Source organism: Pararge aegeria, chromosome 10 (assembly GCF_905163445.1).
Source record: "Pararge aegeria chromosome 10, ilParAegt1.1, whole genome shotgun sequence".
Taxonomy (NCBI): domain Eukaryota; kingdom Metazoa; phylum Arthropoda; class Insecta; order Lepidoptera; family Nymphalidae; genus Pararge; species Pararge aegeria.
The window spans coordinates 18,766,286-18,791,071 of NC_053189.1; the positions used below are offsets into that span (position 1 = coordinate 18,766,286).

Below are 24,786 nucleotides of genomic sequence, written 5' to 3' on the forward strand. Positions count from 1 at the left end.
TGAAATATTTGGTTGAGAGGATATTTTCTTTAATAGTAATTCCATTCAACTTAATTTTGATTCTATGGGCAAATTCAGATACAGTACCGAATTAGGCTACTCCGTTTATTATTTGTATCCATCCATCCTTCTGTCCAATCAAATTATCATTTTAAAAGATAAAATTATTATAACGACCTAGATTTTCTTGCAGATTCACCCGCGTCATGCATCGAACGAAATGTTATAGGATAGTCCACACCTTTCTCAATAATAGGGCTACTTTGCACAAAGGTTATCTTTTAATCGAACTGTAAGTTCCAGATATACAAACAAACTTTTACGCTTTATAATATTAAGTACAGATGGTAAAGATAGCGATGAAACTATATTATTGAGTAAGGTTTTCGGGAATAATATTGGAACTTCATTGGATGATTAGAAAGTTTGAATATATGATGGATAATATATTGAAACTTTCTAATCATCTTAATAAATTGAACATCTTGTGGACCTAGTGTTTTACCTGACATATTTATACTCTTCATTCTCTCTCACAAACGACTGCAAATAATCGAAAGATGATGTGTTACCTTGTAGCAGCACCAAATATACACAACTCCTTTTTTTTTTTTACTGCTGTTAAGTTTTCAATACATACAGAAGCTATAGACAAAATAAAAAATTTTGAACCTATTTTGTTTATATTTTAACTTACCTTTTGTTTTTAAATAACTGCGTAGGTATTGTATTCCATACACGCTCCTATGATAATAAGCCTTATACTTAGTTTCAGAATGATAAAGTGTGGCACTCCTGGTAGACAAAAAACTAGCTAAGGTTTTGATTAAGTCGAATATTTTAGTACAATTGGAAAATATTTTCTTGCCTTTATCCGAAGACGAACAAAATAAATAAAACAAAATAATATTATCATCCTTTTATTATAAAGTAGACTTACAACATTAATGTAAATTAAATAACAATTTATAAAACCTATACTATTTTAGACATTCACATAATACGTCATACAGAAACGGGGGAAAAAACTAGAGACATTTAAATTGGATATTTATAAAAAGGCGATGAAGAATTTAGAAAACTTCAAAAAAGACGAATTCTGATCATTTAGATTTTTTTAAATTACAAAAATAAGAATATAGCGGAGATTAGAGAGAGATCGCCTATATTACGCGTTGGGTTGATAACATCGATCATGCTTTAAATCTATTAAAACTCCATTATTATTTAAATTTCACACCAGCATTTGATGGCCAAATTCAAGGAAATCTTTATTTTTGTATCTTTAAGTATCTCAATAGAAAATTGAATTGTCCACACTACAACTGCACCGTTCGAGCCAAACGAGCAGTAGAATTGCTACTTCGGAGTACCTCCAATAGATGGCGTTGTTAACTTGATACAAAGTTCACCGGGTCATCTAGTGATAGGTAATACAAAAAGTTGCAATATGCATGATGACTAATTTCGAAAAACTGTCCAATGATGTTCGGAAATATTTACAATTACAAAAAAATCTGCTTTTATTTCCGGTTTTGCTATGTATTGCAAGTTTTATTTAAAAAAACATTCCCTGTGAAAGCGCTCGCCGGGTCTATGCTGTAATCGTACATTTGAATGGTGAAATCTTATACCATTATAGTAAATTTTATAATATTATAGTGAGTAATGATTAACTTCTTAGTTATATTACGTTCTAATCTGTACAAAGAAATCATATCTATTCATATTTGAAATAAGAAATAACCAAATGAATATATACATGATACATTGAAAGGTCATATTTACATAATATTAACATTTTATTTTATCACTTCATATTATGTTCATATTTGAATACCCTGCAGAGCCCCTAGTCAATATTTAAATAAACGAAAAGCCAAGGTTACTTTAGTGTACCAAACGCCATTGGGATTCACCACTTGTAAAGCCTGCTAGGGATCGCTATGTAGCGAAAGTTTATTTATATGCACTAAGCACTACTGCATGGTGTACAAAAAAAAATTGTCAAGACATTACGAATCTTGACGTTTTGTCTTATTTAAATATTAGGGTTTAGTTTAGACCGATAATACCCAATTTACTGGTTCTATTGAAAACAAGACGAATCTCGACACAGTTGGCTGTATCGATATTCATAAAAAAAAATCCTACTTTAAGCTATAGCAATATGATCCTATTTGCAACGGAGCCAGTAAATTGCTTGGGCATTTCGTCGTTGTCTGAAGTGACGTTCGTTTACGCCGCTGCAAGTTTTGTTTACGGCACTATTAAATAAACTGCGGCAAATACTGTTACCGCATGCTGCAGGCAAACCATCGTGCCGTGTAAGAATTCACGCATTAGCTTCAACAAAAAAAATGGTACACAGTTGAATTTCCCAAAAGTAACTCTTTTAAGTAGCGCGGTACGTAAATAAATAATCTTACACCCGCAGACTTGCGTTTCGAGAGCTCCATGTTCTATTTCCTTATCTCGAATGCGAGAGAGGGAGATAGAAAATCGAATTCTCTCTATACCTAGGATAGAGGAGAGCCGAGTCCCAGATGGCCCCCGATGCCTCATTTGTACTTGTGCGGTTCTGGAATAGAAACGAGCGGCGTCACTTGATCAGGCGCTTGCGGGCGAAGTAGAGCGCGATGCCCGCCAGCGAGGACAGCGAGGCCGCGGCCGCCACGTGCGCGGGCGCCAGGCGCGCGCCCCACAGCCAGCCGCGCGGCAGGCAGCTCCCGGCGTGCACCAGGTCCAGCGCCAGCTTGGCCGCCGCGCCGCCCTGCAGCCACAGCCGCGCGTCCAGCTGGCGCCGCGCCGCGCCCGCGCGCAGGCAGTCGCGGCGCCACCACGTGTGGCGCATGGCGCGCGCCGTCCTGCGACACGAGGAGCCCGTTAGGACGACGTCTCACCCGCGCGACCACACACGTAGATAATGCATATTCCTAGGTAAGGGCTATGGCTGCCCGCACCGGCTTCATATTATTACCCAGACAATCTTTTACCAATACTGATGCACACGGGCTTCGTTCTTCGGTTTCTCATTAATCCTCCGGCACCGCACATACTTACGGAATAAAAACTAGCGTATGCTGTAATCCAGGGTAGACTATCTATCTCCATTCCGACTTTCAGTCCAATTGGTTCAGTGATTTTTGCGTGAAAGAGTTAACAAACATACATTAATCCTTACAAACTGTCGCATTTTCAATATTAATAGGATATTGTTAATAATATTGACGTATTTGCGGGCAGGCTATAAGGCGCAGAGTGTGGCTCCTGCCAGACGCCATATCCATGAAACTGGAAGCGCTAAAGATGCAAATAACCATTAAAGAAAGAAAAGTGGAATATTTTCAACATGTGATGTAATGCGAATTCTTCAACCTATTTTACAAGGTACAGTGACATACAGAAGAATGCTTGGCCACAAAGGAATGTCATGGCTCAAAAACCTGAAAGTTATAGTTCAGTATCTAACCCACTTTAGACAAGCGTGAAGGATTCAAAATACATTTCTTTTAATACAGTTATACTCAGACAGTTAATTCGCAGTAGTAGGCGTTAAGGATAACATGGTTATAAATTTATGACTAACGTAAACCAAAAGGTTAATCATTTAACTTTACAGGATATAAGGTAATTTGCTGTGTAAACGGGTAGGTAGAATTAGTTTCCTTCTTGCCCACGCAAAATAAGGATTACGCCACGCATATGGCAGTTTCAACGAAGTGATGCATCTTTCTAATAGAGAACCATTTATGCTCTAGCTGGATTAGTTTATTATTAAAAATAGTGGGTGTACTTATATACAAGCGTTAGAAGTTATACTTCTTTAGCGTAACAAGATAAAAATCTTTTCAAAAATTTCATCTTACGCCGTATTCTACGTTTGTATGGGAAACGACACTAACAATGGAAAAAAGGTATTGAATAGATTGAATGTTTTATTTTAATGCATTATATAGTTATCTCATTATTGGACCACCCAGTTCCACTGAACATTAAAATCAATCAATTAAATCAGCGGAATGAGCCCGCAGTCTTTGACAATTGAAAGTGGTCACTGTCAACCCGTATAGCTAAATTCAGGGTGCCGGTTTTGCGGTTTTGCGACGGCGTGTACGTGCATCGTAAAAAGTGACGACGATGTATTTCCCTCTCACTCGGTTTCGCAACTACCTTCATTCTGTTAAAATCGTGTAACCATTTGCACGCGCATTTCGTTACATCGTATAATTTGACTCCCATGATTTTTTCCTAACGCCGCTCAAGAAGTATAACTTCAAAACTCGACATTGGTCGCGCCCCTTTGAATAGGTTCCCCCACGCTCTCAGTGAAGTACACTCACATATTATAGGTGTTATTTTCATTCTGTGTTAGGTGATCAGATGCTAGCTGAGTTATTAGATCTCGCTTAACTACATTTAATACACTACTTAATCTGTCCCCCCTCAGTGAATAGTTACGATCACTATGACACACTGTAAGTGTGTAGACAAATAAGTCGAGGTCAAAAAGGCCGGGAAGTTATCAGGTTTCTATGAGATCTAATACCGTGAACACAATTTAAGACCTTCGCATAAAATGTATCTACTCAAATACCTACTTAAAAAGTGTATCTATGTTAAAAATATGTATTGCGATCTAAAAAACACTGTTGTCTTAGTTGAATAAGAAATAAATAACGTCCCTTCAATGTTACTTACTTCTAGTCTCAAACTTCTATCTCGTTAATGAATTTAATATTAACACCTCATTTCGTCTGGTAGCTTCGGCATTGGCTCGTTTCCACAAAGACGTGCCGCTAAGCGATTTAGCGTTTCGGAGTATAAATACCCTTAACAGGTTAGCCCGATACGATCTAAGACTGCATTATGACTTACTATGAAGTCAAGGGATAACTTAAAGTGGAACAAAAAATACATAGAAAATCCTACATAAAACACTTATAAAATATTATAGTAAGCCAAACATATATCTACATCCTCATATCCCACGGGTGGGCTTTTGATCTTGGTCCGGAGTAAAGATCTTTCCATTTTTCAATTACGCAACATCAGATATGAGATTACTATGTAATTATTTACTAGTTCAAAGTGCTCTTCGAGGCATTGGGATGGACCACACCAATTTCTAGCATGGGTTATTACCTACCATTCCTGGTAATTTTTGGCATAAATATTCAACACCTTACAATTCTTGGCCCAACCCAATAACCATATTAGGCGAACATGCTAACCATAAAACCAACGGGACAGTTACCGAGGCAACAAACATTGAGATTACACAATCATGTTAATGAAACTGACTGAAATCATACGATAATTAGAAAAAGTGCAATTAGGTACATCGCAAAGTTGGAAATTTGCGAATCATTGTTTTGGTTAATAGTAGATGACGCAACGCAATCTAGTACCACTAATTATAGTTAATGTAAATTTTTCCGTATTTAAACAATTTCCCCAGCAATTTAGGTAAGCATTACTTCCATGGCTTACACTGTTATGAGTTGACATTAAACTACACTACCCATGTAATATTATCTGAGTAAGAATTCCCACTTTTCGGCTAACTTGTAAAGTTTAGCAAAAAGGCATTTGCACTTAAATAAATAGTGAAGCTGCCTTTTCAGCCGTAGCCGTCGGGCACGGTTATTACCATTAACTTCTTCTATGCCTTCTTCAAATTTGATGCCAGAATCTAGAGTATTCGCTGAGAAAGGAGTTTACGAAACCAATCCCTAAGAGGATGCTGTAAAATAAGTTCATTTTTATAAAATCTCTGTCTCGATCCTAAAAATTGTATTTAAAATATCTCTTTAAAAATTTGTTTGTTAGAATCATATTTATATGGTGGTTTCGGAATGGGATTGTTTGAAAATCCAGTAAAATTCAACTGATTTTAAAGAAGAAACTCTAAGGTCAGTTAAATAGTTGGTCTGTGTTTTCTACAGACAGGCATGGAGGCTGTCGCGGGAAAAGCTACATCCTCATACAATCTTAGGCGATGCGAGGTTTATGGGAACGGGTATTAGTCAATATTCCACCTACAAGCTTGAAATTCCAAAGGGTAGGGGCATCTCATTAGGGTGTGGGCGTTAGCTAAGGATCAAAACTAAGCAGTTGAAACGGTATCACGGCCCGCGGGCGCGTTCGACCCACTGCGGCACTCACTGTATGAGAGAGATGTACAGGCTGGCGGCCCACAGCACCGTGCTGAGCACCTCCAGGCGGCTGGCGGCCGGAGCGGACAGGCGCAGCACGCCCACCTCGTGCAGCCAGCACGCCTTCTCCACGGGCAGGAACGTTTGGTCCACGATGTTGGCCAGCACGCCAAGCACTGCCGCTATTTTTGTAGACTCCTAAAAATGTTTAATAAAAAAACGTGTTTGTACTTATGAACATGCGTTAGAAGTTATACTTACACAAGATAAAAATCTGCTCAAAAATTTTATCTTACGCGTTATTCTACGTTTGTAGAGAAAACGACACTAACTATAGAAAAAACGTATTTAATACTAATAATACTTTAATATTTTAATAATTGAAAGTTTTATTATATCATTATCTAGTTATCTCATTATTATTAATGATATTGAAATTTGAGATTTTTGCACAATTAAATCAATAAAATTGTACAAAAATGAGCCTGCAGACTCGGACTATTGAAAGTTTACACTGTCAAACCTTAAAGCTAACTACGGGTGCCGAAGCTTTTTGCGATGGTGTGCGCGTGTTAGGAAATAGGGAATTACAGCACTTTATCTATGATAAACCCGATGATTATATTAAATATATCAACAAATCATAGTTTGTATACTCATTGATAATGTATTGAAAATAGAATAATGGACTTTAGTAGACTGTCAAATAAAAGTATAGGATCTATGGCGGGAGACGCGAGTTTGACAATATAGATTGGCGGCAAAGAAAAAGTTAGGACGGATTTAAAGTAATGAATTGAAAAAAAGAGATTAAGTAAAGTATTGTGGATAGAACGTTACAAATTGGGTTGAGATGATTTATAATGGAAACGATACACTTAACGAAATATTGTTGTGGCGAAACAAGTCGTATGTACTGGTGATGGAGTCGTTAAAAGTTGTTGGTACTATGGTTGTACCTGATATTGCATCAGATAAGTATATCTCTTATATCCTTTGGGTTATTTAGGTATCATATATGGAGCCCTAGCATTATTTCATACAGATAGCTTATGTAGCAGAGGTTGCTCTGTACAAACAATTTGTTTCAAAAGTCCTGATGTTATAAGTGATCATAGTATTTATGTTTGACCTGTCTTATATGTCTTGTATCAAAGGGCCTAGCGTTATAACATATGATAATGTTGTAATTGTGTTTATAAGTCTTGTTTTAATTGATTGAATAAAAGAGCAACGGTAGAGTTTCTTGCCAGTGATCTTCTCTGCCGAAGACAGCATTCCGAACTGGTAGTAGAGTCATTTGAAGGTAACAAGTAATATGAATTATAGAGAAGCCTAATATACAGTATTAGAGTCAGTCCAGTTGTTTTATTTCACTCCTTGGGAAGTCAGGTTTATAGAGTACAGACCCACAACACTGCTCTAAAGCAGGTTGGTGGGATTTAATGATGTCTTTTATAAAATTAATACTTTAATATGAGAAACTAGGTATTTAGCTTCAATAATACTGTTAATTAATGAGAGATCTAAGTGCCATCCTGAACATTGTGGGTATTATAGTGAATATCGGAATACCTGGGTCTTCCAACCTCTATATATTTTTTTAGCATCAGAAGTGGGATCCTATTCATGTCCAATTTATGCCTTTCTCTAATGCAGATTTACTTTTTTTAGAACCATCCCGTCAAATGTGGACATAGTAGAGTTTGATGTTTATGATGATGCCTCAACTTTTTGCTGCTATGTGCTGAAACAGAAACACTCTGGAGACAAAGCACCATGCTTGTTGAAATTCTATATAAGGATATGTGGTCTGGGGAACCAATTGATGTGATATTTTTATTTTTTATTTTTGTTGTTTCTACTTTGAAAGATAGTACTTATTATTTGAAACTGGTATGGCCTAGTGGCTCTTTTTTACTTGGAGTCAAAAATAGATTTGATTTATATTTGTTTTGTTTGTTATAAACCAACTAGTCAAGTTAGCCAAACAGAATGTGTGATAAGTTTGATTAATTTGAATTATCAAGTTTTATTTAATTAATCAGGTTAGCCAAAAGGAATTTGTGCTAAGTTTTATTTTATTAGACTGTCCAGGTTAAAATAATTTAACTGGTCAGGTTAGCCGAACGGAATGTGTAATAGATTTTTCTTTTAATTCTTATTTATTACATACAAGATTTCAAGTTTATATTGAGCAACTAGTCAGGTTAGCCGAGCTGTTAACATTTATTTAGGAACTTTTCTATGTACTTCGAGATCGAAGTACTTGTCAGGAAAGCCGAGATAGGAGAGATTATGTAAATTATTCAGAACATATAAAAGAATACACATAAAACAAAACAAAACAAAACAAACAAAAAAAAAAAATTTTGTTGGTAGAATAGAATAGAATATGATTATGTATCAGAACAATACATATAAGGAAAATTACTACTGAATAGCTAAATGAAATAGTTTAGTTTCTATGTTGGGTTGTGTGAAGAAAAGAATTAGGAGTCAGCTTAAATGTTGTGGGTTAGGTTAGGTCAGTGATCTTTCAGTATGATGTTGAGAGAAGTTTTTAAAAATGATATAAATAAAATACAATATTAAACTAAATTAATGTTGCTGCTGCAAAGGAAAATATATTAGTTGCATTATAAATAATTAGATTATACTTAGGTTTACAGTTGTTTAAATTATCAAATTTTATGTGAAATTTTAAGAGTCCTTGCATGATAAATGATTCTGTTAAACAGGTGGGTTAATTGATGTTTAGATTGAAATAATAGAAATAACAATTAAACATAAACCTTGGCTTTTATGATGATATGAAAAAAAAAAAGAGGTAAACCCTCCATAATAGAAATAATTCCATCTTAGCGTTTTTATATTAATTTATTTATATTTATCTTATATATTACTTGACTTGGACAGTGGAAAAAATATGAATATCACAAGTGGGTGATGATGTTGTTGATATCACCAGTGGGTGATGATGTTATTGATATCACTTGAGAGTGATGATGTTGATATCACCAGTGGGTGATGATGTTATTGATATCACTTGAGAGTGATGATGTTGTTGATATCACCAGTGGGTGATGATGTTATTGATATCACTTGAGAGTGATCATGTTGTTGATATCACCAGTGGGTGTTGGTGTTTTGGTATATATTGGTTTGACTATTAGACTGTACCGATTGCATCTGTGACTAAATGAGACTAACAATGTTAATGACAGAATTGATGGGAAATACAATTACCTGTGTGGATATTTTGATAAAGTTGGACTAGAGGCAAAAGGATAAATTGTTTGAGATTTATATTGAGATGGAAATATTTGGATTGTGATTGTACATGTTAAAATGTACAAGATAAATGAAAATGAGTGTTTTTGATTTACATTGTTGAAAATTAATCATTTTACTTTATTAGAAGTATTATATTGTTGTAATATGTTAAATGGTTTGGAATTTTAATGAAAATTTTTTTTGGTCACTTTAATTATAAAATGTTTTGATTATGCCTATCTTTTGATAGAATATTGTTTACAGTTTATTGATAAAAGTGTATACAGAATGTAACTGATTTGATGATTTTTTTATGCTTATATACCATTTGAACTAATTTTATAGAGGTGTACATAAGATGATGTACTTATAAGCATGTTCTTTGAACCTAAAGACTTATGATACAAAGTATATACCTAAAAAGAATAACCCTATGTACTTCGAGAACGAAGTACTTGTCAGAATGGCCGTGTTAGGAAATAGGGAATTACAGCACTTTATCTATGATAAACCCGATGATTATATTAAATATATCAACAAATCATAGTTTGTATACTCATTGATAATGTATTGAAAATAGAATAATGGACTTTAGTAGACTGTCAAATAAAAGTATAGGATCTATGGCGGGAGACGCGAGTTTGACAATATAGATTGGCGGCAAAGAAAAAGTTAGGACGGATTTAAAGTAATGAATTGAAAAAAAGAGATTAAGTAAAGTATTGTGGATAGAACGTTACAAATTGGGTTGAGATGATTTATAATGGAAACGATACACTTAACGAAATATTGTTGTGGCGAAACAAGTCGTATGTACTGGTGATGGAGTCGTTAAAAGTTGTTGGTACTATGGTTGTACCTGATATTGCATCAGATAAGTATATCTCTTATATCCTTTGGGTTATTTAGGTATCATATATGGAGCCCTAGCATTATTTCATACAGATAGCTTATGTAGCAGAGGTTGCTCTGTACAAACAATTTGTTTCAAAAGTCCTGATGTTATAAGTGATCATAGTATTTATGTTTGACCTGTCTTATATGTCTTGTATCAAAGGGCCTAGCGTTATAACATATGATAATGTTGTAATTGTGTTTATAAGTCTTGTTTTAATTGATTGAATAAAAGAGCAACGGTAGAGTTTCTTGCCAGTGATCTTCTCTGCCGAAGACAGCATTCCGAACTGGTAGTAGAGTCATTTGAAGGTAACAAGTAATATGAATTATAGAGAAGCCTAATATACAGTATTAGAGTCAGTCCAGTTGTTTTATTTCACTCCTTGGGAAGTCAGGTTTATAGAGTACAGACCCACAACACTGCTCTAAAGCAGGTTGGTGGGATTTAATGATGTCTTTTATAAAATTAATACTTTAATATGAGAAACTAGGTATTTAGCTTCAATAATACTGTTAATTAATGAGAGATCTAAGTGCCATCCTGAACATTGTGGGTATTATAGTGAATATCGGAATACCTGGGTCTTCCAACCTCTATATATTTTTTTAGCACGCGCGTATCCTAAAAAGTGACCAGGCGGATGATGTATTCCCCTCTCACTCTTTTTTTTTAATCACGTCACCATGTGCGCGCGCATTTATTTCGCATCGTATAATTTCACTCCTTAGCTTTTTCCTAACGCCGCTAAGGAAGTATAGCTTCAAAAACAATAACAATTTTGGTCGGAATTTGTTAACCTATTATATATCATATTACATATACATTATCACAGTGGATTAGATTTTTTGATAAGCAAATACAATAACATAAATATTTTAGATGTTATCAGAACACTGGAACACCTATAATTGTGTACTTATGCCAGTAGGTATAACTCTGTATGATATTTTTATATGTATTATATTATTTATGAACTGAACAGTGTGATTATTCCATTTTAGTACACTTTTTTTTAATGATAAGTTAGAACTGATTGTCTGCCGTCTTACTTGACCTGAAGTTTTTATTCAAGTGACTTCAGGTAATCAGTGACTTTTTAAGATGGAAGCTTGTTAACCTGACCAGGGTAAGGCAGTATATTAATGTTATGCCCAACCCAAATGAGTTTTTATTAGACTACTTATAGTTAGTACCTGAATGTTTCACCTGTCGAAAATTCCTCACATTCAATTCATTTATTTGCACAGATTACGGCGGTACAAATGCCAGAAATGACGCTGCCAATAAGAGATTTTCAAACTTCAAGTGGTTATCTTCAAAACAGAGCAAACAAACAGAAAAGAGCTGTGCACGCAAATCCCTTTGTGCCAAATATAGGTATACTCAAAGTAGCCTCACCATATATTTCTAACATAAACACACAAAAACATTCCACATATATAACATATCACTCACATGTTTTCCTAAGCCATAGTTGTATGTGTGTCGGATCATGGGTATGTCGTCGAACAGGCGCAGCATGAGCCGCGCGCCGGATAGCCGCGACCCCGCCGTCTGCCACGCCTGCTCGCCACGCAAGCACCCATACAACTTGCAGGTGTAACAAGCTAGGCGGACTACCTGGAAACGTCATCTGATACTTTAACTAACTTGACATTTAAATACATCATTTATACAGACACAGGCAAAAGCAAGTGTCAATACTAATTTATTTAGTGTCGCTCTTAGGATTTACAAACTAAGGACATAAAAAAAATTACAGCAGTAAAGAAAGGTTTTAAATAAATAATAATAATTTTCAGTATGAGAGTAGATGAATATAGCTAAATAAGTAGCTTCATTTAAGAGGCAACTCTTAAACTAATAAGTGAATTAAATTATTACTAAAAGTTCAGAAAACAAAAACATTCATTTCATTTGCAATTTTTTTGATTTATTGAAATAATATTTAGATGACATGTCAAGATTGCTTACATTTTTTTAAACTCCTTAAGATTTAGTGTAATATAAGAATAGATAAAGATTGTAATACAATATTTCCTTTCAAATCAATCAATGACAGTGCTTGTAGTAACTTTTGATAGATGATTTGAAGACAATAACATTTTCTGATATTCAATCACTTGTAACTTTTTTATAAGGTTGAATATAACCGTACACACATTTTATTCCATATACCTATTTCGGGAAACAACAGTGGCAGGTTAACACATCATATCAGCCTGGAGGCTGCCCTTTTAATTATTCATAAGCTTACCTCATATAGTTCTGTTATTTAATGCATCAATTTAAGAATAAATTATTATTAAGATACAGTTTTACCAATACCTATTTTATTAATTAGGTACTTAGATATTAGTTATTATTATGCATTCCATCATTCAACTTCATTAAAATATATTAGCTTAATATAATACTAAGTATTTGACATTTCCAATTGATTAAAGGAAATCTTGGTTAAATACATTGATGCTCATAAGAGTAATAAAAAATTTATTTATAATATGCACTTTATGTTAGTAGTATTTTCTTTTGAATTACAGAACTGTGCTATATAATTTGTACGTAATCTAGCTAATATTATATAGGAAATGCAAAATGGTATGAAACAACAGGTTATTGACTGGTATTTCCACCTTTACACAGTTCAATACGAAGGCCGCGTTGTTTCCGCATAGTTTACCTTGTCGCGCCCGTTATAACTATCCAATAATTCACAAACATCCTCCACAACTGACGACATTGTGCAATCAAAACTTTGTATCTTTTTAATCTACTGATAAGTTATCTTTGCTGGTTGAATTGTCAGCAGCACAAACACGTCTGATTGTGCAGATTTTTGTTTGGAAACTACTGCATTTCTCCATTCTCTTCGCAAAACTTGAGGGCCTTGATAGTGATATGATTTCGAAAGGTTAGCAAACGCCGAAAGCCACAGTGATTAACGCAACAGCTGAGTGAATGTCAAAATGTCAATGTTGGTTGTGGCGTTGTCAACAAAAAATGACACTGACAAAATGGAAAAGAACCGTTCAGAAACATGAATTTTAGAACAAGATAATCGAAGTATGAATCTCTCTCTTCCTTCCGTTCATGGAAAATGATAAGTATAATACGGCAAAACAAGACTTTTGTAGTAGAGCAATCTGCTGACTTTCTTGCCGGCTCTTCTCTGCCTTCCGAACCGGCGGTGGTAGTCACTACAAAATACAAATAGACTGACTTGACGTTTCAGAAGAGCTTATAAACGAGGCCTACTTGACATAAATGAATTTTGAATTTAAATTTTGAGTAGTTAATTTTGATACCCTTTAGTCACCAGAGTCTGTGATCACTGATCACAATTATTCACAGCTGTCATACGCCTTACAAATGAATATAAAACACTGTAGACATGGTTGTACTGTGATATACCTTTGCCTTTTCCCTACGGGGAAGAATAAAAAAAAAAAATCAGATGTCATAACAAATGGAAATCGGAAAATCGTGGATTTAAGATTATTTCCTTTAATATGATTAAAAATGACAAACATATTCTCAATATCCGATATTCCTGAGTTCTCGAAGAAAGATCGTATTGTGGTTGTCGGTGTAATCGGAAAATCGCCGTACCGGTACCCCAACAAAACATCCCCGCTCTTGCCGGCTGTTCATTGTGAAGAAGTTAGTACTTTTTTAAATATTTTGAAAACTTTTACGTTAGGGCCTCTCGCTTTTGAGGTGCTTTCGTAAGATTAAAAACTGTAACCCTGTGATATGGATCCATGTTTGATATGCCACAACTTATAGATGTGGCATATAAAAAAGAACCTATTATCTGAGCATTCATCTATAATTAGTCTGAAAAATGTAAACTTAAGGTAAATTATAACACATTTGATTAATGAAATCCACTTATATTTTTAGAACGGAATAGAATGCCACTGGGATGAAAGAAAGAGCATCCTCTATCTCCATGCAGTCACATATCTAGATACCAAGAGGCTGGTATCCCTGGCATCAGAACTAGATGAAGACTCAAAGAGTACAGTCAAAGATGCAGATGCAGCACACTGGCTGGTGGCTTCTGGAGAGCTAGCAATGGAGTCATGCAGAGCTATAGCATTGATCTTCCACCTCTGTCACATTGTGGTGCTGTCGTCGCCAACTCCTGTGTTTGATCTAGGATACTTGCAGTTATTTAAGGCTGTTGATGGATATCGGTAAGCAGACAGCAGATTTCTATAAGCTTCAAAATTCAATTGTCATCAAGAAATTTACCAATTAGTAACTGCCATGTATGGAATGTATTTTTATACATTTGTTAAACTTTTGCAATATTACCTTTGGCATCATGCCTTCCTAAGACAATATGCTTATTACTAATTTATATCCATTTCCAGTCAGTTCATTGTTTATGTCCACTTTTTATTTATAATTTAATGTTTTGTTATAAAGATTAATTTGTTATTTAAGTATATTGCGAAGCTACTGTTAGTATACCTATTTCTTTAAATGGAAAGTTTCATGTGGTGTAAGTTTGTATATTGATAGGACAGGTCTTTTTTGTATTCCAGCCAGCCTTACCCTTGCTGAATGTTTAGCCGAAAAATAAACCTCTACCAAATATTGTTTAATTTTTTATTGTTTTTGACAAAATGTTTTGGTCTACTTAGTGTTTGCTACTTTTTGATATTTAAAATTCAGTCATTATTTGCAGGGCTGAACTTATCGCAGCAACCACGGAGGCTCTGCTACGCAGCGCAGCTGGAGGGGCATGGGACACCCACGGGCGGCCATGTTGCCCACGTTTGCTTTTCCATTTCCGGCGCGCGCCCGCTCCACTACGGCGTGCCCCCGCTGCGCTGAAAAGGCTTGAGCACTCTGTAGAGGACCAGATCTATTTCATACTGAGGAAGGCCAGAATTATCACTAATGTTTGGTAAGATTTTTAAACAAGTGTGATAAGTATTCTTCCAAGAGAGAAGAGACCTTTGCCCAACCCTGGGACATTATTGATGAGTTTCATGATATTCATAATGATGATATACATTTTTTTTATTCCACTCTATTTGAGTAGCCCTTAGAATGTTTCAGGGGCCAGCAAACCCAGCACTGAAAGAATACTTTTGGTAGCATGTTATACCTCATCAAGTTTAAAAACCTGCATTTGAACCACTGCTTTTTAATAAATAAATTATTTATGCATTGCAACTGAATAGGTAAATGTTGATGAAGTCTAAGATCATAGTGGGCTGTGTTAAGGGTATGAATACTATTTTAAACTGATACCTGGTGGTTACTATGCAACATCGTAATGCCAAATCACGTCATCCCACTGCAAACACACTGGCCATTGCACTGGCAGAGGACAGCCTCCATTGTCCTATTCTAAATTAACTGATAAACAGTCATTTAGCCCAGCGGCCAACAGTGCTGTGACTGACGTAACTACCACCACCCACTTTCTTGTTTATTATATGAATTTAAATTTGTTCCAGTGCAAAATCCCTCTTTGCAATTCCCAAAAACGAGGAATTCGTATACATGAGTTCCGATGCGGACACAGGCAATGCTCGCGACGTTAGCTCCCTCATCAGAGGGCTGGTTCACCTGTGTACAGGAACAGAGCCCGATCCTGCACCTCAGAGGTCATTCCGCCAGTTCCTCCAGAGTCACTTAGACCTGGCCTTTGGTGAGGGCTTTGATGACAATGTGGGGAAGTATGCAATGAGCACTTCTTTCTTTGAGGTAAGGTAGCCGATTGAATCCTTCAAATTTGTAGTGTTTAAATAACGTTAATCAGATTAAATTTATTTCGCTTTAGAACCTTCCAAGAAGATCAATAGTTTTGATACTCGAAAGGTATAAGTTCTGTTATCTTAAAAAATAGGAACAATACGATTGTTTTTTAAGCTACTAACTAAAACCTAGAATTTAAAGAAACCTATGGTAACGGTTGCGGGCGTTCACTTATGGATTTCGATATCCGTGTCCGGGTGTTCCGAGTTCATGAAATGCAAGAAATGACAGTGGCTGCCACCGCCTGAGTAGGGAAAGCGCTATACGTAGCATACACTTTTATTCATTGTCAAATTCCTTATTCAGCTACCGAGCGCATCATCTTGGCGCGCGGCGGCTCGGGCCCTCGCGCCGATATACCTGCAGTCGCCGCCTCCCGAGGCGCAAGAGGCCGGCGGGGCCCTGTTCGACGCGCTCGCGACTGACGTGCGATTCTCACAAGCTAGGTGCGCCAAGGTAACGGTCCTCATCGCCTTGTGACTGGATAGGTGACTGATTCTTTAATGCAATCTTTGCTACTCTCTAGCATCCTTTCGATAGCATGGCCTTCCAGTCGAGGTACGATAAATTCGGAGCTCGAGTAATCATTGCGATATATCATTGTGTTTCAGGTGCTTCCCATCGCACAAGCTTCGTACGCGGAAGGCTTGCCGGCTCACTATTCCAGCCAACACCACGTGCACAAGGTATGCATATTTTCCTAAGGAATTATTTGTAGGAAGAAATCTTTTTATGTATTTATTCAATTACAATTTCATTACAATGTCATAACAATTACATAATTATTATACTTTTTGAAATGGAACCCTGTGAGGTTGCTTTAACCAGATTGAAAGGCGGACTTATTATTTTATAATATAAATAAATGTTAAGGTGTTTGTGAGTTACTACTTGTAAGTGTTATGAGAAATTTCTGCAAATATACAACGTGTAACAGAACTACGAAATCATATTGAAGGATGCATAAGTATTTTTATGTTTATGCACCTAAAACTTACAATACACAAGCAATTAAAAAAACAATAAACTGTATATTTAATAAGGAATCACCCGGTAAAAATATTAAATTAAAAGAAGCATATTTATTTTTCACTACTTAAAATATTTTGAACTACGAGTATATGCATATTTATAATTCTGCATATTTATAAGTGTTTACTTATGACGACCCCATTGAAGATAACAGACTGACATGTGCAAAGTAACTACGCTACTAAAGTGACTAATAAAGTGCTAGGAGTAGCATGATTTTAATTTTGCATGTGATGTTAGGGCTGTATCTGATTTATTTCAGTAAAAACTATGGCAGTGGTTTACTCAAAAACTATAAGGTTTTCGGTTTCGCAGATGAGTCTCAGAGACAGTACATAATGTACCTTTCAAGCCTGTGAAGCATTATTTTGGTTTTCATTTACACGTTGTATAAGTCTAGAGTTATGATTAAAGTATAAAGATTCATTAATTCTTATACTTAGACTTGGGCAATCTGCTCGGCTCCATTCTACAGAACTATTCTGCTGATTCTTGCGGAATTGAGTAACAAATGTACTGGAAAAATTGTTCACTTGATTCGATTGGTGTCACGAAAGTTAAATATGTTAAATATGCTCTACTTATTATAGAGAATAAAATATATCATAAAAATGTATATATAGTGGACCCCCGGTAGTCCGTTAAACATTTTGCAGGGCAGTGTCGAACTATCGAATTCGTCGGATTATAGAGTACTGCCTAAGACCCCCTATAGTCCGGATTTTTTTACAAAAGAGTACCTTGTAATCCGACAAATTACAGATCCAATGATAAGATTCTTTATACATACATATTATATATACATATGTACATATATATGTACTCTGAAATACTAATTATACTGCATTATGTATATCAAATAATAATCAAAAACTATGAATCAATTATGTAGTTTAAGAAGCATGCAAATATTCATCAATTTTTTTTTGTTTAACAGTTTAACGGATTACAGGGGGCGCCGGATTAGACAGGGGCCGGACTACCGGGGGTCCACTGTATATCATAAATCTTACATTTATTATATCGATTTCTGTGTATGATACAACCGCACTTGTACAAAGATTCATTCATAAAAGTTAATACTAATGAACGTAAAATAAAAAAATACACTATCCCTCGACAACTTAAGTATCTTAGTTGCGGTACAGCGACCTGTCCCGATAGCTGGTGCCGATCTATCATCGCAACACATTTGGAACTAGAGTTACTGAATCCGAAAGCAAAGCACGTTGTCCACGGACTTGTACTGCAGCAGTTTAATTTGTACGAGATAAACACCTGACCTTGAATTGTTCGTGGCTGCTGTGAGGCCTGCTCCTTGCGCCCAGCTCGTAGTGTGTGCGCAGGTGGGCGTGGCGCTGGGCGTGGTGGAGGCCATGGCGCGCGGGCCGCTGGCGGGCGCGGCGCGCGCGCGCCTCACCGCGGCGTGCGCGGCCACGTGGCGCACGCGCACGCTGTGCGAGGCGCCGTCTCTCACCGGCCACCCGTGCACGCACCCGCACCAGTGAGACACTACTTCACCTTTCTGTTCCATTGTTCGAAGTCGATGCGTAATGGTGGTCGACCTTCAGTGACCACCATGAAGAAATTAAAGAGAATTATTAAAAGGAGAAGAATCCAAGTACTCAGATCTTCATTTATAATATAAGTAGAGTGTATTATTTCAACAGCGAAGATGTCTTTAAACACCCAAATTGAAAACCAAATAATAATCCGTCCAGCTATTTTAGCATGAACATAGGCATGATAACGAAATTTTCTTTTAAGATCTAACTCATAAGCATGGTACATATTTATAGATAAAAAGTAGGCCAGCCCGTAAATACTCTATTCTAAAAAAAATCCCATAGTAATTAAGAGTATTTTAATCTGGTTATTTCAATAAATCCTCTGTCACCCAGCGATAGCTCGAAGGAGCACTCGTCGGGCGTCCGCTACATAAGCGCGTGCAACTGCGGCCGAACCAAATGTTCGCGCGAGGACCCCTACACCGTCAAACAGGCGAACTACACCTTCTACACTTATGCAGCGGAGGAGTGCGGAGTCTGCAACACTTTGCAGAGCATCGAGTTTCCTATCTTCCAACCCTCAACCCCGAGTTTCAGGTGACAAACTTCATTATCTCCTTTTTAGTTTCAACAATTAATTTTCCAGACTTTCCTGGCTGCTGTTAACATAGAGTATTTCTGGCCAGAAAAACAGATAAATGCACCAAGGCATGAAAGTAAAGCTCGAATAGCCACTTGTCTTTTAGAATTAGAAAGCCCTAATTCTAATTGTTGTCTTGTGTAATTGTTTAGTTTCACTTTTGTTCAACCATAGATTTGCAAGAAACTTAATTCGAAGTCATTTTCCAAAACTATATGAACTTCTCAGGGTTCTGGTATGTATTTAGTAACTAACATTGTCTTCTATCTATGAACCCACAGAGCGGCATCAGTAAAAGGTGCCGTGGAAGCCAACGCGCTAGCTGAGGACAAAGAAGTAGAGCAGGAGGAAGAGAGCGAGGCGCCCGCCCCTCCCTCGCCCACCTCCCCGCGCTCGTCGTGGTCGCCCCCCGACGAGCTGTCCCCCGGCTCCGCGGCCGACGAGGAGGAGGACGAGCCCGCGGCGTGCAGCGACGCCGGGATCGAGCTCGTCACCGTGCAGGAGCCCAGCGCGCCCGGTGAGTGGGCCTTCCGGCTGCGTAGCTCGATGCAAACAACTCGTGGTTATCAGACTTCTGGCACACTATCCGTATGAACTTCAATCGTCTAGACTCTAGCCTCCAGCCTGACTGCGCTATATAATATGTCGAAGCATCATTTTTAGAATTGATCGAGATCATTACCGAAAACTCTGTGTCTTGAACAAAATTTTCAAGGTCAAAAGAATTTTTCCAGTAAAGACAATGCAATAAAAGGGTGGAAGACACCATGTAATTCACACCGTTCCCGGGGTAAAGCTCAATGGGTCGTTCACGGCAGAGAAAGCGATCAGCCGGCAGCCGTCCACCACGGAGTACCTGCCCGGCATGCCGCACGCGGGCAGCCCGGCGGGCCTGCTGCCCGCGTTCCCCAGCTGGGCGCTGCTGTGCCTGGGCGCGTCGTCGCTGTACTCGCACAGCGCGGGGCTGCCCGAGCACCTGCAGCCCGGCTTCCTGCCGCACACCAACTTCCTGCTGCCCTGGGACTGCGCCGTGCGCGCCGAGCCGCCCGCCGGCCGCGGCCGCGCGCGCGCCAAGCCCGCGCACTGCCTCACCGTCAAGATCTTCATCGGCTTCGAGTACGAGTGTCCGCGCGGCCACAGGTACGGCGCGCTTGACCATTTTTCCCCTTCCATAAAGTTCCATAAACATGTAGCTGGATGGCCTGGTTATTTATTACGCACCACGAGCCCAGTGGGCCCAGTTTTTAGGCACTCTGTTTGTGGTGACTCTACCATCGGTTCGGAAGGCAGATTCCACCGAGATGAGCCAGCAAGAAACTCAGCAAATTGCTCTTTTTCAATATCATTTTACAGTTTACAATATGAGCGGCCTTGTCGTTAAGAAATTCATCAATCGTATAGCAACCACGATTTATTAAATGTGTTTTAACATTTTGTTTAAACTCATGCATTCACAGGTCCAAAATTACCGTGGAAATGCCTCCGACACCTTTCGCAAACGATATGCAGATGTGACTAACTTATATCCATTTCGAGTAAGGCGGTTGTTTGGTTAAGGTGTTGTTTTCGTTTATAAAGAGACATTTTTTATCTTACAAATACTATATTGTTATCGATATATTGTGAGGCTACCGTAAGTATGCCTATTTCTTAAAATTTTTCACGGAATGATTCACGTGGTTTAAGTTCAGACCGCACAGCTCTTTTCTGCAATATAGTTTCAATATCAGCAGCTTTGCCCCATAATAAGATCCCGTAAGACATCACACTATGAAAGTACGCAAAGGTAAACAAGTCTTGCTGTTTCTACGTCAGTAATCTGTCTAATTTTCCTGACAACGTAGGCAGCCGAGCTTAGTTTAGAAGCTTACAATCACAGGACATGTCTAGAAAAAGTGTGGAATCTTCCATTTTTAGTGATTCTCTATTTATTATTATACTTTATTAACTTTCTTTGCATTTGGTAAAATAAATTCGTGTGGAATTTATTTTAATTAAAAATTAATTAAATTAATTAAATTAATTTTTTTTTTTTCCATTTAAAAGTAAATTATTGACAGTAAACCAGTGCGACACATGCGACATAGCACGGCTTACATTGTCAGAGTTATCTCTACCTCTATCAGTTTTTAAAATTAGAGATGTATCGTCTGCAAACAGTACAATGTCACAAGTTTCAGTGACATGGTGTGGTAGATCATTTATATACACCAAAAATAGAAAGGGACCCAAAATTGGACAATAGAATAGTTTTTCTGTCGAGATATAAAGTATGCTATGTCCATCCATATGAAATCCATCGTAGTCTAGAATGGTCGCCGAGGTCACCGAGGTTTCGCTTTAAATTGACTCCAGTTGCGTTGCGTCCGACTTTGTACCTTTTACTACTGAGAACCTTCTCTAGACATTTTGACTATTGTTTTAATTTCTTTGTTAGTTTCGTACAAATGTATTGATAGATGTAGGAGCATGTCACGTTTTCATGCGCAGTGGTGAACTTTAAGGTCCTAGTAATAAGATTCGGTGTAACAATAGGTTCACATAGCTTACCGAGACAAACTCACGCAGGTTCATGATGTCGTCGCCGGACAGCGTGGTGTCGGGCGGCGGCGCGTGGGGGCGCGAGACGGGCGCGGGGCTGGCGGCCGGCGCGCGCCTGGCCTCCAGCGCCATGCCGCTGCAGGCGCCGTGCCTGTGCCGCGCGCACGTGCTGGCGCAGCTGGCGCGCCTGCACGTCGTCACGCCCAAGGCGTCCGTGCACGTCACGCTGGACCCCAAGGTAGGCCCCGCGGGCGGGCGCGCCTGCTCGCACGGCGCTCAGTGCTGACGGTGTCCCGCAGGTGCAGCCGGCGCCCGGGCGGCCGGTGTTCACGCCGCTGGGCGGTGGCGCGGCGCCGATCCGGCTGAGCGCGTCGGCCTACTGGGTGCTGCGGTTCCCGCTGGTGTTCGCGGACGAGCGCGGCTGCATCCCGCGCGCGCGCTCGCACGCCACCGGCACCGTGCTGGCTCCCATGTTCGGCCTGCAGGAGTGAGCGGGACACCCTGCACTCAAGTAACCATTCACTCCTTCCGATCGAAACAAAATCTTTAAATAAGTCAGTCGTAGCGTGGTAGTTTTCTAATATCGATACGCTTGACGTCGCGAATAAAATGGTACTTATCCCCATTGTATTAAAACTCAAATTTATTCTACAATTCTTCAGCAAGCGCTTTTGGCTATACATTTTCGGTGCTTAATGATCAGGGACCAAAGAAGAGTCTAAAACAGAATACAAAAAATATACTAAACGTTTGGAATAGCAAAGATTTGTAACAGTATCGATAGTCCAAGTCGTAAACAAGTCCAATAAACACAGTATCAAGAATAAATGCAAAAACGATAGCGCCACAAAAAGCAGAATAACTAGCTAGGCCGTATAAAAATCCTGCCTGCTATCATTTGTAAAACACTTTTATATTTACTTTATTGAAAATCTGTACTGAACTGCTAATCGTAGATAGTGTTTGTTTTATGTATCCGAATGCTTCGGAAAAAGCAAAATGCTAATTTCCGCTGTTAAAACAGCTATCCCTACTCCTAACCATATTGATAAGAATATATTATTATAGGTCTCCAGAATAAAGGCACTAAAACGCCTCACTTAAATGAACTTTATTGTTCTCCTATTAAGTTGTATAACTTAATTACAACAATACATTGTTGCAATGGTTGCAGTCTGAAGAGCGTGACTGCCGGCGTACTTACAAGCACCTACTATTGGACAGAAGCAGGCGTTACTTTGCGGAAAAGAGTATAGCAAATCAAGCTTAATTTTCATAATATATCATGGAGTTCCGCAAAGTAACGCCTGCTTCTATCCAAGGTTTTCCGCTTACCATCAGGTGGGCCATCTCCTTTGTCCGTCAATTATTACTATTTAAAAAAAACTATACCATTTCATTATAGTGCAAATAAACATGTTACATTATTAAGCCTATTTATGCTGGTATAATTTATTTTTGTGGGTGTAGCTGCAGCCGGCCAGTCGACGCTGCGGGCTGCGTGGCACAGACGCGACGAACGAGACTGCGCTCCCCCGTGCGGCGTCTCAACGGCAACGATCTGACTCATTCACCAAGTCTGGAGTGATCGCTAAATTGATAGTCCCTCAAATAAAACAGAATCCAAAAGTAGACAGTAATCTCCAATGCAGTTGTAACTAAACCAACTGGGTCCTATCAAGATCTCTCCGTAAGATTTCATAATTTCTCAAATAATATTGGTTCATGATCATCCAGAGGCTAAGACCCCAACCTTGTTTTCCCACAATAACTCAAGACTTTTAGAGCGTCAGAAGCAAGACCAGATTTCCTTAAATGGCATGAAAATAAAATCTAGATAACCACTAGATCCCATTATCAACATCATGTCTCCTTCACCTCATCATTCAATACATCATAGCATATTCAACTTCATCTCCCTACTCCAGGCATTCATTCGTAATCTCCGTTAAACGGCACAGTGGATTCACTATGTATCACTCCTTCCTCTTAGTACAGGAAGAAATCTTTATGGTACCAATATCTCTTATTGAAATAATGGTAGTTGCGAGTCCCAACACACGCTGCGCAACGGTGGACTCCTACTCGAGCTCGGACTAGAAACAAGTCTATTGTGTCTCATCAAAAAGCAAGGGAGAAGCTTCTACAAATCTCTCATTCCACCCCCCCATCTATTATAAGCACAGAAGGACAGAAGACAACATATCAATGCCTGATATTGCGCCCACGGAATCATTGCTTGTTAATATTGTTGAAATCTGCCGTCTGCTGTCTATTCTTGGTATTTTCGGATTATTAAAGTAAGCGCGCCACAATGTTACACCTACAATTTCCGCCACCTCAAAGTCATTCTATATCAATGCAATGGAAATACCCGATTGGAATGCATTAATTGTTCACCGCCTCAACCCAGGTTGCTGTAACGATTGTCAAAGGAGAAGAGATCTAAAGACGTAGATCCTTACCAAAGGATCGTACTGTATCGCCCAAACAGGGGCTTTGAGTATTGGTAATAATATGTCTTCTATTTATTATACTATATGTATAAATGATTAAAAGAAATTCATAAAATTATTGGTGGATTTTATTTATGTGCACCATTCTTCTTTAATGTTATTCCTATTACATATTTTAGTTTTTACATAAACCTACTAACAAGGAAAAATAAAGCCTACTAAGCGTAATCAAGTGCTGAAATTAATCTCATACGAAATAATAATTACATAAGAAAAAAAATTAAAAGTAGGTATTTAATTACAGAAAACAAGTGAAATTTAAGATAAATATATTTTTGACCCTTAAACAAAATAAAAAGATGTTCAATTGATTTAAAACGCAATACGCATGCGCCATCTTGTCTACCAATGGCGAGCGATGGCGGCAAAATAATCAATGTATTTGATTGAAGTTTTATTTTTGTGCTCCTTATTAAAAGGGTATTCGAATTGAACA

General features: G+C 38.0%; 2 protein-coding genes across 3 annotated transcripts; one reads left to right on the forward strand and one right to left on the reverse strand.

The window, feature by feature from the left end:
- Positions 1-907: 907 nt before the first annotated feature.
- Positions 908-13,290, reverse strand: LOC120626970 (peroxisomal membrane protein 11C-like). The gene is made up of 4 exons (XM_039894787.1): positions 13,016-13,290; positions 11,788-11,952; positions 6,169-6,356; positions 908-2,867 (listed from the first exon to the last, which is right to left on the reverse strand). The coding sequence occupies exons 1-4, from the start codon at positions 13,073-13,075 to the stop codon at positions 2,603-2,605; spliced, it is 678 nt and encodes a 225-aa protein (XP_039750721.1). The 5' UTR covers positions 13,076-13,290; the 3' UTR covers positions 908-2,602.
- A 457-nt stretch (positions 13,291-13,747) lies between these two features.
- On the forward strand, positions 13,748-24,408 carry LOC120626893 (protein SMG8). Of its 2 annotated transcripts, none has more exons than XM_039894678.1 (13): positions 13,748-13,995; positions 14,239-14,534; positions 15,032-15,253; positions 15,813-16,062; positions 16,420-16,569; positions 16,725-16,799; positions 18,492-18,649; positions 19,047-19,250; positions 19,575-19,810; positions 20,090-20,433; positions 21,862-22,072; positions 22,134-22,345; positions 23,305-24,408. In XM_039894678.1, the coding sequence occupies exons 1-13, from the start codon at positions 13,855-13,857 to the stop codon at positions 23,494-23,496; spliced, it is 2,691 nt and encodes an 896-aa protein (XP_039750612.1). In that variant the 5' UTR covers positions 13,748-13,854; the 3' UTR covers positions 23,497-24,408. The 2 variants fall into 2 exon arrangements, with proteins under 2 accessions (XP_039750612.1, XP_039750613.1); XM_039894679.1 differs by having other exon boundaries at positions 20,112-20,433; positions 23,305-23,441.
- The last annotated feature ends 378 nt before the right edge of the window (positions 24,409-24,786 follow it).